Source organism: Camelus dromedarius, chromosome 5 (assembly GCF_036321535.1).
Source record: "Camelus dromedarius isolate mCamDro1 chromosome 5, mCamDro1.pat, whole genome shotgun sequence".
Lineage (NCBI taxonomy): Eukaryota > Metazoa > Chordata > Mammalia > Artiodactyla > Camelidae > Camelus > Camelus dromedarius.
In genome coordinates, this window is record NC_087440.1 from 40,154,357 (window position 1) to 40,174,248 (window position 19,892).

The 19,892-nt window shown below is 36.5% G+C and overlaps 1 protein-coding gene across 1 annotated transcript in view; it reads right to left on the reverse strand.

Moving 5' to 3' along the window:
- Window positions 1–19,892, reverse strand: part of SNX6 (sorting nexin 6) — a 41,731-nt gene that overhangs the window by 5,770 nt on the left and 16,069 nt on the right. Inside the window, exons 7-11 of the mRNA XM_031453566.2 lie at window positions 16,466–16,561; window positions 14,396–14,501; window positions 7,506–7,581; window positions 6,719–6,758; window positions 3,060–3,146 (exon numbers count right to left, since the gene is read on the reverse strand). Coding sequence (XP_031309426.2) covers window positions 3,060–3,146; window positions 6,719–6,758; window positions 7,506–7,581; window positions 14,396–14,501; window positions 16,466–16,561 — 405 coding nt within the window. The remainder of the gene's footprint in view (window positions 1–3,059; window positions 3,147–6,718; window positions 6,759–7,505; window positions 7,582–14,395; window positions 14,502–16,465; window positions 16,562–19,892) is intronic.

The window sequence follows — 19,892 nt, forward strand, 5'->3', positions numbered from 1 at the left end:
GAGGAAGAAATAAAACTGTCTCTTGTTTATAGATGACAGATGACATGACTGTTTATGTAGAAAAAACTCCTGGAATTAATAAATGAGTGTAATAAAGTTTTAGGAGACAACATTAGTACACAAAAGTAAATTGCTTTCTTGTATACCAGCAATGAATAAGTGGAATTTGAAATTAAAAATACAATACCATTTATATTATTTAGCACCCCAGAAAATAAAATACCTAGGTATTAAGTAGGTAAGATTAATTAGGTAGTAATTGATTTCAACCAAAACCCCAGCAAGTTATTCTATAGATATCGACAAACTGATTCTAAAGGTTGTGTGAAGAGGCAAAACACACAGAATAACTAACACAACAGTGAAGGAGAAGAACAAAGTCAGAGGACGAACACTACCTACTTTAAGCCTTACTGTAAAGGTACAGTAATCTAGGCCGTGTGGTACTGGTGAAAGAACAGACAAATACATCAATAGAACAGAACAGAGAGCCCAGAACCAGACTCACACAAATACAGTCAACTGATCCTTTAATAAAGGAGCAAAGGTAGGGGGGAGGGTATAGCTCAAGTGGTAGAGTGCCTGCCTAGCATGCATGAGGTCCTGGGTTCAATCTCTAGTACCTCCTCCAAGAGTAAATAAATAAATAAACCTAGATACCTACCCCCACCAAAAAATAAAAATATAAAAATAAAGGAGCAAAGGCAATACAATAGAGAAAAGATAATCTTTTCAACAAGTGCTGGGAAATCTGGATATCCACATGCAAACAAATGAATTTATACACAGACCTTATACTCTTTACAAGTATTAACAAAATGGATCACAGACCTAAATGTAAAACACAAAGTACAGGAGAAAACCCGATGACCCTGGGCTTGGTGATGACTTTTTAGATATGACACAAAGGGATGATCTATGAAAGAAATAACTGGTAAGCTGGACTTCATTAAAATTAAAAATTTCTGCTCTGCAAAAGGCACTGTCAAGAGGATGAGAAGACAAGCCACCAGACTGAGAAAAAAATATTTACAAAAGGTATCTGATAAAAGAACTACTACCCAAAATATACAAAGACCTCTTAAAACTTAATAATAGTAAAAGGAACAATCCAAGTAAAAAATGGGCCAAAGATTATTCCCCCCCACCTTTTTTGACAGACACCTTACCAAATAAGATACAAAGATGGCAAATAAGTTTGTGAAAAGATGCTCCACATCAAATGCCATCAGGGAAATGCAAATTCAAAACAACAATGAGATACCACTATACACCTGTTAGAATGGCCAAAATCTACAATTCTGACAACACCAAATACTGATGAGGACGTGAAGCAACAGGAACTCTCATTCACTGCTGGTGGGAATGCAAAATGATACAACCACTCTGGAAGACAGTTTGGTAGAACTAAACATAGTCTTACCATATAATCCAGCAACTGTGCTCCTTGATACTTATTACTCAAAGGTGTTGGAAACACATGTCCACAAAAAAACCCGCACATGGATGTTTATAGCAGCTTTTTTCTTAATTGCCAAAACACGGAAGCAACCAAGATGTCTTTCAGTAGGTCAGTGGATAAATAAACTTGGTGTATCCAGGCAATAGAATATTATTCATTGCTAAAGAGAAATGAGCTATCAAGCCATGAAAAGACAGAAAGGAAACTTAAATGTGTGCTACTAAGTGAAGAAACCAATATGAACAGGCCCAAGTATATGACATTTTGGAAAAGGCAAAACTATGGAGATGATAAAAAAAATCAACAGAGGCTGGGGGAAGACAGATGAACAGATGGAGTACAGAGACTCTTAGGGCAGTGAAACTATTCTATACGATACTTATAATGGTAGACACATGTTATCACACATCTGCCACACCTATAGAATGTACACCACCAAGAGTGAACGCTCCTGTAAACTATGGTCTTTATTGTTTAGTTTCTTTCACTCAGCAAAATTATTTTGAGAGTGATCCATTTTGTTGCATGCTTATGTAGTTTATTCCCTTTTATTGTTGAGTAGCATTCCACTGCACAAATACACCACAATTTGTTTATCCATTCTGCTGCTTGTTGGTGGACATTTGGGTTGTTGCCAGGTTTCAGCTATTACAATAAAGCTGTTGTGAACATTTGTGGGGACATAAGCTTTCTAATACCTAGGACTAGAATGACTGGATCACAGAGTGGATGTATGTTCAATTTTTTAAGAAACTGCAAAACTTTTCCAAAGTATTATAGAATACTCCCACTAATGGTGCGTGAAAGTTCTAGTTACTATAATTTTTGTCAGAGTGGTGCACTTTAACCATTCTAATTAAGGTGTGTAGTGATTCCTCACTGTAGTTTTAGTTCTCACAATTAAATTTCAATTTTTTTCTTGTGGTTACTAAAAAATTTGGATTTACTTTTAGAGTCATCTTCTAAAAAGTTACTCATTGACAATTACATATTATATAATAAAATAATAAATTTAATGTCTTCAAAAATCAACAATTTATTTTATCCCTACTCATCCAGTGTAAATCATTTATAAGACTTAATTTGATCTATAATAATTTGATATGGACAGTATTAGAACTACTGAAATCCTCCAGGTTAAAAAGGTTATTCATAATTTGATAAGGAATGAAAGAAAAATGTTCAAAGCACTACTGATCAGATGGGAATTTTCTGTACAATATCTCAATTAATAAATTAACATTGAATTTGGACTATTTTAGCCACTAGGTCTTCAGTGCTTCTTAGATTTTTTTATTCAACATTTTTTTGATTAGTAAGAGTTTTAGTGTTGCACACAGACAGATTTCCAAAGGGAAAAGTTGAGATGCCTTGTTTTATGGCTCGCTCACTCTCAATCTAAAATAATTTTTTAAATATTTTTTTAAAAATTATAGTATAGTTGATTTACAATGTTGGTTTATATATGGTGTATAGCATAGTGATTCAGTTATATATATACATATATATATTCTTTTTCATTATAGGTTACTACAAGATATCAAATACAGTTCCCTGTTAAAATAGCTCATTTTAAAAAAACAATGAATAAAGTTACCTTAGCAGCTTGAGATTCTCTTAAGTAATATTTTAAAAGATCAGAAAGTTTGAGGTCCTCATCAGCTGACACTCGTGCTTCTATTTTCTGAAAAAGGGGAAAAATTGGGTATTTAATCATTAGTTACATTCTACACTGTGTTTTCTTTCTTAACTACTGTAAAAAAATCAAAGTTATAAGAAATTATGGTACCAATTCCTATTTAATCTAAGTTTCCTTCCCTTCTCCTTTCTTCTAGCCTGTTACTTTCCTTTGTAACTGACAAAATGAACACAAAAAAGATGAGACCAAATGAGATTAGTGAATTTATGGGAGGGCTCTATATTTTTGACTCAAGTTCTGGCTGTAATGAGTTTCAGTATCATATTTCAACTCCATTTGTATTTTCTCTCTATTCATTTCAATGGCAACCAATATATACACATGATTATAAAGTAATAAAGGGTGGCAACAGTAGTAGACTAGGTAATTCAAGCCAATCCTCCTGCTGTGGACAACCAGCAAATAACGTCAAAACATCAACAAAATGTGCTCGAAGGCACCAGAGAGTAATAAACAGATGTGGTTAGTCTGAGTTGGGATCAAGTCAGACTAAAAGGATGAGAACACTTCATTCGGTCTAGAGAGACAGAGGATAAAGAAGGATGTATTACATCAACCAAATACAATATGGGGACCTCGTTTGGATCCTGACTCAAACAAACTCCACCGTAAAAAGCCACTGATGAGACAACTGGGAACATCTGCATACTAGACATCTGATGACACTAAGGGGAGTCACTGGTAATTGTATTGCTGCATTAAAATTAATTCTTACCTTAAAAAAGAGAGAGAGATGTGCACAAAGGGCAGAAAACAATAAATATGGACACTTTTGGAATAAAAGAACTTTAGCTAATGTAGGAAATGTAACATTAAGGAAATCTGGGTGACACATGTATAAAAATTCTTTGTACTATTCTCCCAACTTTTCTGTAAGTTTGAAATCACTGTCAAAATAAAAAGTTAAAAGTTAAAAAACCCTATACATCTACCAGAATGGCTAAAATAATAAAAATACCAAATACTATAACCGTCTGCAGCAGCTCAACGCTCACATTCACTCTGGTGGGAAGGTAAGTTGGTCGAATCACTCTGGGAAATAATGTGGCAGTATCTACAGAAGCTTTTCACAGGGACCTCCTGCGACCTACAGTCAGCAGACATGCATACTCATGTTCAGCTGAAGATATATAAGAATGGTCTTAGCAGTACTCTTTGTAAAGAGCCCCAAACTAGAAATTATCCAAGTGCCTACCAGTGGTAGAACAGATAAATAGTTAGGTATATTCTTGCAATGGAGAATTACACAGCAGTAAGAATGAAGGAACTATATACCTCTACGCAACAACTCTGATGAATCTCACATATGTAATGTTGAGTAAAAGACACCAGACATAAAAGAACATATACTGCATCATGCATTTATATAAAATATGAAAATAAAACTGATTTCTGCTGTTAGAAGCTAGACTAGTGGTTAGCCTCACAGGAGGTGGTGACTCATAAAGCAGCTGAAGTGGGGCAGGGCATCTGGGTTGCTGGTAAAGTTCCATTTCTTGATCTGGGTGCTCATTATATGGGTGTGTTAAATTTGAAACATTTCAGTGAGCTGTACACTTGTGCTATGTGCTCTTTCCTACATGTATAATATACTTCAATAAAAAGGAAAAACTTGAAGTTTCTTAAAAAATAAGTACTTTATGGAAAAATAAACTTATGGAACTTCTTAACCTAAAAGACAAGAGCACAGACACAAAGTATCTTCAAAATTGATTTAGATAAATCTAGGTAACATGCCAGATGATGCTGAGTGCTTTTAAGTATGGCTCCTCTCAGTCCATTAAGAAGTAGGGTATACGTCCTCTCCCCTGAATCTGGGCTCTAAGACAGCTTGACCAATCCATGAGTCCTGCTGTGCCAGTTTCCAGGTCCAGGCCTTACAACACCAGCAGCTTCCACTTCTGGGATGCTCACTTTTGGAACCTCTTTACCAAGCTGTGAAGCAGCAGCTCCATGGAAAAGTCACATGTAGGTGTTAACAGCCAACAGCCAGAGAAGTTCTTGCTGAAGGCCAGTATCAAGTCCCAGACAGAGGGGGTGAAAGAGTCTTAAGATGATTCCAGTGCCTGGCCTTCACATCTTCCCTGATGAGGCCCCAGAGGTCACGGAACAGAGGCAAGCCAGCTCTGCTGTGCCCTGTCTGAATTCCTGAACCCGAGTTCATTTGCATCATAAAATGGTTGCTGTTTTAAGCTACTGATTTTAGGATGGCTGTTACACAGCAGTGATAACCAGAACAACATTCAAAGGCTAAAGGAAATAAGAATCGTGGGGCTATGGAAATGTGCCACCCAGATTTCCTTCGAGAGCAATGCTTGCTGCAAGGAGCATAGCTGACTAAGAGCCCCAAATGCAGGTCTCTCTGGATCTAGAACCATGTTTACACCAAGGTTATTTTCCATCCTCCTGTCCTGGCCTCAGCTATGCACCAATTGACAGAGCACAGGTAGCAGTGTCAGCCCATTCTTGTCTGATGCACAGCTCCTCCGATGGGCAACTCTGGCTCAGGGACTCTCCTCTGACCTGGACAAAGCTTTCTCAGAACTGTGCTACAGCCTGAAACTGTTCCAACTCAGTCCTTCCTCTCCCTCTGCAGGTGCAGACCTGCACTGTGATCTGAAGGCTCCTCCTGTCTACCCCTGCTCCTCTCCCTTTGTTCTTCATAACAAACCTCTTATACATCTAATCCCATCTTGCTGTCTGCTTCTGAAAGAACTGACACATAAGGCTATTTTGTGATAGATTCCCATTCTTTCCCCCTTCCCCCAAACTCACCCTCTCACCCTACCCATTGTTTTGAATGTAAATGCACACACACACACAATTACATCTTCCTAGAAAATGTTCACTGGTACAGATAACAAAGGCAGGAAAGAGGCTGTATGGACCCAACTGTGACACTGACATAGATAAGAACTTTTCCCATGTGAGAGAATGTCTCCTCTTGTCTCTACTACACACAATTGAACTGACAAGGTCATGCTGAAGTCAGATTTCTACAATGGACTAGCCACCACCACTCTCAGCTAAGGACCATTAAACATCTAATGAACATTTTCACTATTCTATCAACTGATAAAAACGTTAAATATTATTTAATGATCACAATGTTCACAAGTATGACCCTTAAAAACCAAGACTATATCAGTATTAAATTATTACTACTATGAATGAAAGCTTTCTGCAGTTGTATACTTGTTTTATATTGATACAACTCACCTTTAAACCAGTGTGGCACGGGGAATCAAAAGCAATATCATCTTGGTAAAGTAACGAACCCAAGATTTTCTTCTAGCTTACAAAGCCCCAGGAAAGGATCATTCTTCATAAAAATAAACTCAGTCACCATAATTAACATGTTTTCTGATCAAGACTATGAACTTTTACATATACACCAAAAATTAAAATTCCTGAAAAACTCTCATTTTCAAATCTAAATCTGCCTCATCTTTCTGAAGTATAATTCATCTTTCTCAATTAAACACAGCCCAGCAAGTTAAACACTACTGTACTCAGAGATTTATACTCCCAAAGAAAGGTTAATTAATAGTACTTACTCTTGTTTTGTCAAATAGTTCTGAAACTTTAAGAAAAAACCTAGAAGGGAAAAATATTTCATCATAAGCTACCTTTGAAATAATTTTCTATTTCAAATGTTCAGAGAATGTGTCACAAACCATATTAATAATGAGCATTCTTATTTCATTACAGTATTTAACAGTCCTGCTCACTGTAGACTTAATTTAGTTGAAAAAGTCTCTCTGTATCTCCACCCATATAACAGACTCTCTTAATCTTGTTACAGAAAATCTTTCAACAGTCTAAGCCATACACTAAAAATTTAAAAATACTAAAGTCTATACCTTCAAATTATTACAGAAGTACAGAACAATCACATCCAAAGAGACAAAAAGCTAATTTAAAAGGAAAATACTAGAGTTGGAATATTTTCAAATAGAGCTGCTTTGTTTTGGACAATAACAGAAATGAATAACCCATTTCTACCTCAGATTCACTTTCATTTTTAACTAAAAAGTCTCTCTCTCAAATGCTGACACCAACTAAAATATAACCCAATGCCAAACTATTAAAGGGTATTCTGTAAAGTATGTAATTATAGGTGACATTATAATTGGATTAGGGCAAATACTTTTGAAAGCTAAAATACTAATTTTATGAACTTTGCTTTACTATAAAGAACTTGCTTTGACAGGTCTGTGTCAGATAAAACATGGGAAGGTTAACTTTCTCCCTGCCTGCTGGGTCAGAAGTATTCTGTGTGCTCAGGCTGCCAACAAAAATTTTGTTTTATTTAGAGGTAATGTTTTAAATCAGAATCCTTACTTGCATATATCTGTAGAATCCTGAGTTCCTAAAGCATATAATGAAGAACCAATTCTATTGTAATCATCTGCAGCACCTATGGAAAAAATTAAGAACTTAAATATATTTATTCATTGATTTAAAAATAGTTACTGAATATCTATCTGCCCAAAATTGTGTATATAATATGAGATACACAAAGGCTAGTGAAAGAATGACAAAAACTCTAATACAATATGATGAATATTACATTAGAAGTACATACAAACTGCTTTGGGAGCAGGGGAAACAGATGATTCCACCTGAGTGAGTCAGGAAAGTATTTACAGACAAGACAGAAGGAGTTGGAGCTTGTAGGATGGGCAGATCTTTTCCAGGCAAAGTGGAGGAGAGGGCATTCTGGATAAACAGGAGAGCATGGAGAAAGGCCAGGGAGACATAAAAGAGCAAAGTATATTCAGAGAGCACTGCGGGGTACACAGGGGAGTGGAAAGAGGTGAAGATGGGAAATAAATTGGAAGCAACTTGGGGGAAAAAAGGTTTTGTAAGCCATGACAGAGTTTGGATTTGAGCTCTTGGGAATGGATGTTATTAAACATTTTAAAATCCTAGTAGTAGTGAAATCAACCAGATAAAGATTTTAGATTAAAAAAATTCTGCTGCCTGGAATAAAGACCAAGAGTGGAGAGACAAAAAAGGCAGACTGACCAACCAGGAAGCTGCTGTGTCAGATGCTGAGGGTCAGGATTAAGGGAGTGAGAACAGTAAGAGCAGAGAGGAACCAACAAAGCTCAAAGATACTTAGTAAATGTCATAGGTAGGATTTACAAACAGCACACCTGAGGTAGGAGCTTGGGAAGCTGGATGAATAGTGGCACCATTACCCCTGGGTGCTAGGAAGCAAAGTACTCAACTTCTACACAGTACTCTTCCTAGGGCTTGCCCCACAGGACAACACAGGACAATGCACTTGTCGAGAAAAGATTATAATGGAGCCTCTATTAATTTCAGAAAAAGAACAATATAGTGCAATGGTTAAGAGCATGGACCTGGAACCAAACTGTCCAATCCCAGCTTGCCAATTTCCTAGCTGTACAACCTTGGGCATATCACTTAACCTGTCTGTGCCTCAGTTTCCTCATCTGGAAATAGAGAAAATAATAGTGCCCACATCACATAATTATTTGGAGGATTAAATGAGTTAATAAATGTTACTATGTAGCTGGCACACAGTATGTACAGTACTACACAAATATTTGCTATTATTAATGAAATCCATGACATGAATACTTACATGGAAATTCTCCCTTATACTAGCAGTATTTTTATAAGGCTTTTAAAAAAATGTATTTATTCCCTAATAAAACAGTAATCTTTATACTTTTTTAATTTGCACAAAATTACATTCAACTGATAAGGCTGAAATTTGGTGACTACTTATTGTTACTCAAAACAACTATTCTGGCATCTTTTATAAAGAAACTTTGAGTACAAACTTTAGACTCTCAACAGTAACTTCTAAAATATGAGGCTTTTCATCATTATCTTACCCTAAAAGGTTAAGTTAAAAAATAAATAAGTAATACTTAAAAATCACTTAAAGGTTGGTTTATTGAGAGGCAGGAATCAAAAATGGTTTTTGTGACTGGGGAAATCCAAATAAAGACTACAGTGTAGTTAAGAGTATTATACCAGTATTAATGTATTAGTTTTGACAACTGTACCATAGTAGTATACGATGTTAACATCAGAATAAGCTGGTGAAGGCTATACAGGAACACTCTGTACTACCTTTGAATCTGTTCTTTAAGTCTAAAATTATTATTTAAAAATAAAGATATTTAAAAACTCAAAAAAAGGTTTTTGTGCTTAATATTGAATATATTAATATTTCATATTTAAGCTGACCTTGAAATTATTTTTTAGAGCAAGAAATTCCTGTATTCTAATATCTGGCTCTGAGAACACTACCCTCCCTCCTTAGCTATTACAGCATTATGTGATCATGAAAAATAGGCAAACTGTCTTAATTTTATACATCACAGTGAGTTGAAAAGTTTAAATTTTCATAACCCAGGATAAGCTCATTAATTACAAAATTTTTTTTTTCAATTTTGTAAAATTTTATTAAAGCTGACCCTTGAACAACGTAGGGGCTAGGGGGCTGACCCTCCCCGCAGTGGAGAATCCTTATTTAACTGTACAGTTGCCCCTGTATCCACGGTTCAGGATCTGCAGATTTACCCAGTCTTGGATAGTGTAGTGCTATGGTACATATTCACTGAAAATAATCTGCGTAAGAGAGGACCCACATAGTTCAAACCTGTGTTGCTCAAGGGTCCACTGTATATGTAATGTAATTAATTATATGTAATAATTGTATTTTTGTAAAATAGGTTCACTATCATCCTCTTAAAGCACCATTCCATTTGGCCAAATAAATAGAATTAATAAGAATCACTAATATTTTCTGCCATTTTTTCAACAGATGACCCTTGTCATTCTTTTTTTTTTAAACATTTTTTATTGATTCATAATCATTTTACAATGTTGTATCAAATTCCAGTGTAGAGCACAATTTTTCAGTTATACATGAACATATATATATTCACTGTCACTTTTTTTTCTCTGTGAGCTACCATAAGATCTTGTATATATTTCCCTGTGCTATACAGTATAATCTTGTTTATCTATTCTACAATTTTAAAATCCCAGTCTATCCCTTCCCACCCTCCACCCCCTTGACCCTTGTCATTCTTTGTTTCCATAGCACTAATATATATCTTTATGATAGGACTGATTATAATATGTTATAATTTTTTGCTTTTAGTGTTTATCTCACCTGTAAAATTATTAACTCCTTAATGGTAAAGACAGTTATTTTCTTCATGTTGAAATCAATGCCAAACACGATGGCTGGCACATATCAGACATGCCAATGTTTACGAACTAAATAATTTTAAAGAAATTTTAAAAGTATATATAGTAGGCACCCATTTTAAATCATCAAATCTAAACTGAAGGGTACTTCTAATTATTACAGTCAACACTAGTATGTACCACTTGGTATTTACAAAGTTTTTCTTCTTTGGGGGAAGGGGAGTGCCGCAGGCTGGTGCCAGGGCCTAGTTTGGGTGGGTGGAATGTGGGGTTTCCCAGTAAGGCAAACAGGGTGCAGCTGGAGCCCTCAGAGTGAGCTATGTGACTCTGGGTGTGCGTGGGGAGCAGGAGTAAATCTGGGTCCTGATGGAGGAGCAGGGAGAGGATGGGGTGGGAAAAAGCTTTTCTTAACAGAGGAGTAAAAGTATGAGACATTTTTCCTTAATATCATTTTATAACCAAGGAAACCCACACAGACCAATTATGTGACTCGCCCAAGGCTCTAAAGCAAATCAGTAATGAATCTAGGAAGGAATTCCAGTTTCCCACACTTATACTATATAGCTGAATAGGCAACTATGAATTATTACTTCATTAGAAAAAATCTGCACATCACAAAGAAAATAAGAAAATAAAATACAAAAATAACTCTTAATCCCCTCAAAAGAAAGACACAAGAATAGAAGTTAACAAGCCAGAGACTTACTTTACTTCCTCCTTTTTATCAGGGCATATAACAATACTCCAAAATGGAGGGTCGCACTTCTAGGTATCTACTGACCTGTCTTATATCAGAGGTTCTCAAACTTTTTGATTTTAGGACTCCTTTACATTCTTAGAAATTACTGAGGGTCCTAAAGAGCTTTTGTTATGTGGGTTATATCGATCAATATGTACTGTATTAAAAAAATTTTTTTAACTATTTTAAAATAACAGTATTAAAATCATTAGAGGGAGGGTATAGCAGTGGTAGAGTATGTGCCTAGTATGCAAGAGGTCCTGAGTTCATCCCCAGTGCCTCCACTAAATAAATAAATAAACCTAATTACCCCTCCACCTCCAAAAACAAAAACAAAAAACCCCCTTATGTTATAATAACTTTTCAAATGAAAAATAACTATACATATATATTTTAAAATTAGTGAGTACAGTGATATTGTTAGATTTATGTGAATCTCTTTTGTGTCTGGACTAACAGAAGATAGCTCGATTCTCTTATCTGCTTCTGCGTTCACTCTACTGTGATACATTGTTTTCGTTCAAATATGTGGAGAAAAATCTAGCCTCAAACAGAAAAGGAAGAGGCATTTTATTAATATTTACAGATTATTATGGATATTCTACTCAGAAAGTAGTCGTCTTTAAGGGTTAGTTGCAGTGGGAAATCTAAAATCTTATCAATGAACTCTGTGTACTCTATTACAATAAACTCCAATGATGAAAGTGATACTTATCCCAAGAATATAAGGTTGGTTTAATATCTGAAACTCAATCGGTGCAATTAACCAATTACTAGACTAAAAAAGAAAATCCATATGGTTATCTCAATCATTGCAAAAACAGAATTAGACAAAACCCAACATTCATTTCTGACTAAAAAAAAAAAATTCCCTCTCAGAAAAACCAGGACTTTAAGACAACTGTCTCAAACTGATAAAAGGCATCTAGGAAAAACCTACACCTAACATCATAGTTAATGGCTTAAGACTGATGCTTTCCCCATAAGGTAAGGAAAAAGGTGAAGCTGCTTGCCCTCACCACTTCCATCAGCACTGCACTGGAGGGTACAGCCACAGCACAATGGGGCAGGGAAAAGAAAGAAACAGTATTCAAGTTGGAAAGGAAGAAGTGTAACTTTTTATTAGAGTATGATCATCTATGTAGAAAATCCTAAGGAATTTACAAAACAGTTACTAAAACCAGTGAGCTGATTTTTAGTAAGGTTGCAAGGTCTAAGATCAATATTGAAAATACAATGTATTCTCATACACTGGCAAAAAACAACTGGAAATTGAAATGTAAAAAAACACATCATTTACAATACCATCAAAAAATAATTAGGGATCTAAAGATGTGTAAGATCTGTACAAAGGAAACTATAGAACATTGCTGAGAGAATTTAAAGACCCAACTAAATGGAGAGATATACCATGTTCATATATCAGAAGAACTAGTATCGTCGAGTTGTCAATCCTTCCCAAATAGATCTATAGATTCTACACAATCCCAATCAAAATCCCAGCAGGAATTTTTGAAGAAACTGACAAGCTGATTCTAAATAAAATCCAGATGAAAACGTAAAGAACCTAGTGGGGTCAAAACAACTTTGATAAAGAAGAATGTAGTTGGAGGACTTACACAAGAAAAGATGTTCAACATCATCAGTTACTAGGGAAATGGAAATTAAAACCACACTGAGACACTACCACTGACCTACCAGAATGGATAAAATTTAAAAGACCGATTATCCTTGTTGGCAAGGATGTGGGGCAATTGGAACTTTCATGCACAGCTGGCAGGAATGTAAAATTGTACAATAATTTTGGAAAAAAGTTTGGCAGTGTTAAAGTTAATTATACACTTACATATAACTCAGCCATTCTACTTCTAGGTGTTACCCGGGAGAAACAAAAGCATATGTCCATATAAGACTTATATATAGATGACTCCTGTCTGCTTTATTTTGAAATAGCCAAAAGCTAGCACAACCCAAACGTCCAACAACAGCTGGAAGGAGAAACAACTATGGTATATCTGTACAATGGAATACCACTCAGCAATAAAAAAGAACAAACTACTGATACACACAACAACATGGATGAATCTTAAAATAATTCTGTTGAATTTCAAAGCCAGACAATAAAGAGCATTTATTCATGATTCCATTCATATAGAATTCTAGAAAATGCAAACTAGTCTATAGAGACAGAAAGCAGATCAGTGGAGGCCTGGGGACAGGGGCAGGAGGGAGGAATTACAAAGAGCCACAAGGAAACTTTTGGTGGTGATGGATATGTTCCTTACACTGATTCTAGTGATGATTTCGCACATATGCCAAAACTTGCCCAACTGTATACTTTGAACACTGCAGCTTATTGGTATCAATTATACCTCAGTGAAGCTGTTAAAAACCCCATTAGTCTATCTTGCACTTTAAATGGATCTTTTACATACATGATTTTGATCATTTAGAAAATACTGGTTTAATGAATCATGCAGATCTTTCAAATGTCGACACACTTTAGTATACAATTATCAACAATACCGCATTCACTAACATTATCATCAATCTCCTTAGACAAGTCTTTAATTTCTGGGAAGCAAGCTCATGGTGATTGATACAAGTTTTTCCAAACTTCTAATTATTGCTGGAAAGCTTGAGTTTTATCATTATCAACGAACACTGTCAGTTGTTTTCCTTGAAGTGTCAGGCCCATTTAGTTAATTTTTAAGAAAATGTCTACCAAATATTCAAGTCTAAATAATCATAGTTTGTCATTTGTTCTCTCAAGTAAATACGGTGTCTAATGAAAAAAGCAGCTAGTTCAGTTGCAGCTCAGTCGCTAAAATGCTTCACTAGAGAGAACGTTCACACTTCAGTATGCAAAGTGCTTTATGCATACCTCGCATTTCACTTAGAATATAAAAAAGTACTAGGGAAGAGATTTACTACAAGTAATACATTTCACCGTTTCATCAAGGACATTCTTAATTGAATTTTAACTGCAAATGCACTGTGGGAAGGAATATAGTGACTATTAGCACAGTTTGGTGCCACTGCCTTGATTTGTGCTAAGGCACCAGCAGTTTATCCACCACAACTTTTGCATCATCAGTGTACATATCAACATGGTGAAAAAAGACAGAAAACATCATAGCATTATTCTGAAAATAGTTTTCACCTCACAGATTTGCTAAAAAGTTTGAGAATCACTGCTCTTTACCAAGACTTTTACAAACCATAAATAACATAGTAACTTTATAATTATTCCAATAACAATGTAAGCTTTAGCCACAGAGAAAAACCTTACTTTTGTGGGATCTTGTCATCCTATCAGATTTAGCAGATGCATCCTTAACTCGGTTATGATACTCTAAAAGGAATGTTCGTTCATGCTCAAAGAAATCATCTACATCCTATGGGATCAAAAGAAAATACGAGCTTTTTTCACTCATTTGCTTTAGTTTAACATGTAAGTCACTTTGTTATCCTTACAATCATAAAAGATCATCAGTAAAACAGCAAAACTATCGTCTAATAATCAGACATTACATTCATTTCACCAAGTTCAGATTTTAAAAACGTGTTCTGTCTATCAAGTAAGAAATGTACGGTTTTGCAGCTGAAGGCTCAGAGCTCCCCACACGGCTCATGCTCACATGTTGTGCTCTGAAACGTGTTCCTGCTTGTGTTCTGCCTCTACAATCCTGCTTCTCCAACAAATATATTTCTCACAGTGGGAGTGATCAACTGCTTTTGAGAAAAAAAGGAAAGAAAGTCTGACAGACAAGTGAAAATCTATTTCTCTTGGTCTATTAATGCATTCTACAGGCCATTCCTGAATGCTGCCAGGCCTCAGTCATTAGTGCCCTCTGGCTGCTTTGGGGAACCTGGCCAAACTAGCTATTTGGGAGCAATTTTCATATTAAACACTATTTTCAATCTTCTTTGGAACAAAGCTAGAAATACATTAAAAATAAAAACTATTAACTGTACTTTCCTCCCTTCTAAAACAGCAACTGTTTATTGAAAAAGCACCAGCCGAAACGATGTAATATGAGACCCACCTCAACAACTCAGAAGCAAAAGTTAGTACTGACAAAATGTCATTTAAAATCTGTAATTCACACGTACCAGTTTTCTAAACAGTAGAAATGGAGATAAAACTAACTTGCAGAGTTGCAGTGAAGATTAAGAAAATGTGGGCTACCAAACACCACGTTGTAAATGTTCAAAAGTGTTTATTACTTTAATAAAATTATAGAAATGATAATACAGTGGTGTCTAGGTAATGGTAAGAAAAAAGTTCTACATTAACGCATAAGCAGCATCAAAATAAAAGCTGAGTCTATCAGAAAGCACATGCCCTGTCCACCTATCAACTGACCTGCCTCTGCAAAATCAAAGTATAAATCAAATAGTACTTTACATGTAAGTTTTATTGTAGATGTATTTGTAAAAACAGGCAATGATGACAAAGTAGCATTATTTTTCTTTCTTATAGTATTTCTTGATAATACAATATAACCATTTTCTCTTATATTTTAATGGTAAGAGTTTTCAGATAAATCAATTATTGTACCATTTTTAGAACATCATCAAGAAAAATTTCAGTGTTATTCAGGGAAATAATTAACTTTGTAAGTATTTTCACACTACTATCTTATTCAATCCTTTCAAAATCCTGTGAGCTAGGTGGGAAAATGGGAAAACTGAGATTCAGAGAAAGAAACTGACTTTTCCCAAGGTCATGTGGCTACTACAAGACTAAACCAAAACCTCAACTGGGCTCTTCTAACTTCAAATCTGAACCCAGGTCTGTCCCACACATTTCTACAGCCAAGGGTAAGTGTACACACGGAGGCAGCCCCTGTGTCCCACCCTGTGACTCTCTAAGGCACCTAGAGGAGACTCATGTGCACGTGGCTGGACATTCATTCCATCCTGCACACTGATCTTCTGCCCTGTGCCTTCCCTCCACCCCGTGACTGCCCGTGGAGTACACACCAGCGGCCCAGTCTACACACTGGCAGATGAACTCAAGAAGCAGCCCATGCAGGATGCGAAAGAAGGCATGGGATTTGGGTAAGGAAATGTGGGGTTCTAGATACCTGAAGAATGGTCTGGTCTGGGGGAAAGGGGCGTGGACTCCACGTGGGCAAATCCCCTTGGACCTGCAGACCTTTCACCGCTTAGAGATGGGACCTCTCTAACGAGTGGAACCCTGGGAGGGAGCCCAGTTTCCCAGGCCTAAGGATTCCATTGTCCAGACTTCTCTTTTACTCCAATATAATCTGCACATCTGAAATCTCAATCTGTCCCCCTTTTAAAAGAAGTGAATCCTTAAATCAATACCTCTGTTAATCAAATAAAATCTTACCTTTACTCCAGAAACAATTACTCCATCTGCTGATTTAACCATGTTTTTAAAGAAATCTTCAAGTTTCTCTTTTTTATTTTTCCCTCGCACACTCAACTGAAAGAAACGTAAATATAAGTTAGCATTTCTTTTAAGATTACAAATGGGAAGTGATGCCTCCTTTATTCTCTGACACTAAAACGGCAATCTCATAAGGATCCCAGCTTTTAAATTTAATACAGTGGCAATTTCATCATGTACATCAGTGATTTTCAAATTCTGAGATGTTAAAGAGGAGTCTGGCCTCACTCCCAAAGATTCAGGTTCAGCTGATCTCAGTAAGGCCTAGCTATCTCAAATTTTGTAAGTATATTTGATAATTCTGGTGTAAGTAGCCCTCTCATCATACTTTGTCAAACACTACTATATCATATAAAGTCAAATAAAAATTTAACTCAGGAGTTCCTTTGAACATGTAAAATTTATTGGAGTACAATATACCTTCATATGATTCTCTAAAAGCTCTGAAAATACATTCTGCAAATTCTTCACTCTGAACTCATCCAAATATTATCTCTTGTCCTATTTTGGCATCAGTAACTCACAGTACAAAGGACACAAAAAATGACTTTGAACGGCATGAATGGTTTATCTAAAGGCAAAACCGCGAAGCAGCTAACTCTTTTGACTTGACCACTTGCTGCATTAAGGGGCCCCAAGAAGGAACATCCTATCTAATTTCCTTACCTACTGCCATGGCTTCAATGCTCACCTTTCTGTAAGTGACTCATAAATCTCTATCATTACACCTAAGCTCTTTTCTGAACCTTAGATCTTATTTCCAGTTGCCTACATCATATCCTTACATGGAGATTCTGCTAACCCCAATTAGAAAAGCCTAAAAGAGTACTTACTATAATCTAATCTCCAAATTTTCCCTCTCCCTGGTTCCCTAATCATGGCTCCTCCATTCAACCAGTCTCTCAGATTCCCACATGTTCCCTAAAACCCCATACTTTTCATTAAAAATCTTGAAATGATCTATAACTTCTTTCCCTTCCTTCCCCCCTCCTTCCTTCTCTCTCCCTCTCTCTTTCTTTTCTCTCACAGCTCAAATTCTACCAGCAAATGTCTGAAATCTAGTAAAGTAAAACAGACAGAATTTGGTGACTCCTCATAGAAACAGGGAGTAGGAGTCCTGAGTAATTTTCACGTTTTAAGGAACCGTGAGGTGGTGATACCTTCTTTGAGAATATAAAAGGAGGCACAGATTTACAGAAGAGTTCAGCTGAGGGTAAAAGGCCCAGGGGATATCTAAACGGAGCTTTACAGGAGGCTAGTTAATAAGTAAGGCTGGGACTCGGGAGCAACATATATTTATAAGTTAACAGGGTATTGCAGTAGATGAAGCCACAGGGGTAGATGATTATCGCTTAGGGAGAATTTACAGAACTAGAAGTCTAGAAGAACTTCTAGAGAACTTAGTGAGGAACCCTGGACAAATCAGATTTAAATGAATGGGTTAGTGGAGGAAAAAGCCCATGAAGGAGACTGAGAAGTAACCACAGAGCTAAGAGGAAAACACATCAAGAAAGATCCCACAGACCACAAGTACACGGGACCCAGCACAGCTAGACAGTATCTTAGTCAAAACGGAAAGGCACCAGGTATCACACCATACTAACAGAATCCAGAACAAAACCCACACGATCATCTCAAAAGGTGTACTTTTTCATAAGAACACTCAATAAACTAGGAATACTTCTTTAAGCTGACAAAGGGCATCTATGAAAAAACCCAAAAGTAGCATCAAACAGGGAATGCCCTAAGATCAGGGACGATCTTGTCACTTCCATCTGACATTGTACTGGAGGTTCTAGCCAGGGTAGTTAAGCAAGAAAAAGAGGAAAAGGCATCCAGATTGAAAAGGAGGAAGTAAAAAAGACAAAAGGAAAGCTATTAAATGAGTGAGACTGCCAAGGTGGCTGAAGGCTGTGGCGGATACAGGAGGTTCAGGAATGTGATTTCTGATTGGTGCCCACTCCTGGTGAACAAGGTCATTATCTGATCAAGAAGAATGACTGAAATCAGCTTTTATGGAAAATGGGAGAGGCCTGCCTAAAGTTATAACCTTGTTATAAACGATGGAGCAGGTACTCTAGGCAAGATGAGAAAGAAGTAAAGACAAATAAAAGGGCTGTTGACAGGGTCAAAATGCAGGAGAGGTCGAGTCCAGATGTAGCAGTGAGTCACAGAACAGCTACAATGGGAACAGGGGAAAAGGGAGCTGTGAGGACAGAAGGCTTTGTTTGGAGCCTATAAAACTAGGGTTTAAGAAGTCAGAGGTGAGGCAAGGTCCTGGTTGTAGCCACTGATGGGGCAGCAAAAAATCAATGAAGACTAGGTTATTAAACAAGTAAAATATTTAATCTACTGTTAAGCAGACTAAGGCGTGTACACCTGCTGGAAACAGAGGTACACAGCTACAAAAGGAAAGCAATGCTGGAGGCAATCATTCCCTACAGCAGTGACCATTTCTCCAAAGACTAGATACTGGAACAAGCTTTTCTAGGTCTTCCAGATGGCCCAGTCTTTTTAGACTTCAGGGCACCCTCACTCTACTTCAACAGCTCATCGGTCCCGTGACTCTCAGAAGCTCAGGTAACAGAATGGCACAGATTTCTTTTCCAGCACCACTGAACTGAGTAAAGATCTGAGAAATTGCATGACAGACAAGGTTGAGAAAAACCTTTTAACTTTGGGTCTATGATCTTCTACAACCTGTTAACATACTTGCTGTTTAATTAGTTAAAGAATATTTGCAAAGCACTTTCCAGTCCCTCTTTCTAGGCTTTCTCCAAAACATCATTTGCTGATACAAAATGGGTTATTAAAATGCATCATCATCATCTCTATTAAGCACATATTAATTTATAAGGAAGAAAAATAAATCTACCTTGGTGGGAAAAAACTTATGAAATCCTAAGATTTCTGAAAACTATTTATAAAACTGAATTAAACACCTAATAATCTTCCATTTATTATTTTAACAAATGTTTACTTTACATGTTAATTGCCAGGCACTGTTCTATAACAGTGAAGATACAGTGGTGAAAACTGAAAGTTTTACTCTCAGAGAGCTTAAATTTTAGTAGAGGGAGAGAGATAATGGATACATAAATAAATTTTTAAAATACAGAGATACAATTTCACATAGTACTAAGGGCTGTGGCAAGAGGATGGAGTACTTGGAGCGTGAGGACTCCAGATCAGTGCCTGAGCTCTGATACCACCATGCCTCACTTCATATCTACGCTGCTCTTCCAAATTATTATTAAGGTTTTAGCCCAGGCCATAGTAAGGGCCAGCATAAACAAAATCATACAGATAGAAAAGTGATGATAGCATTCTATCATGTGTTCTGTAGCAACCCTACTCATGAGCCATT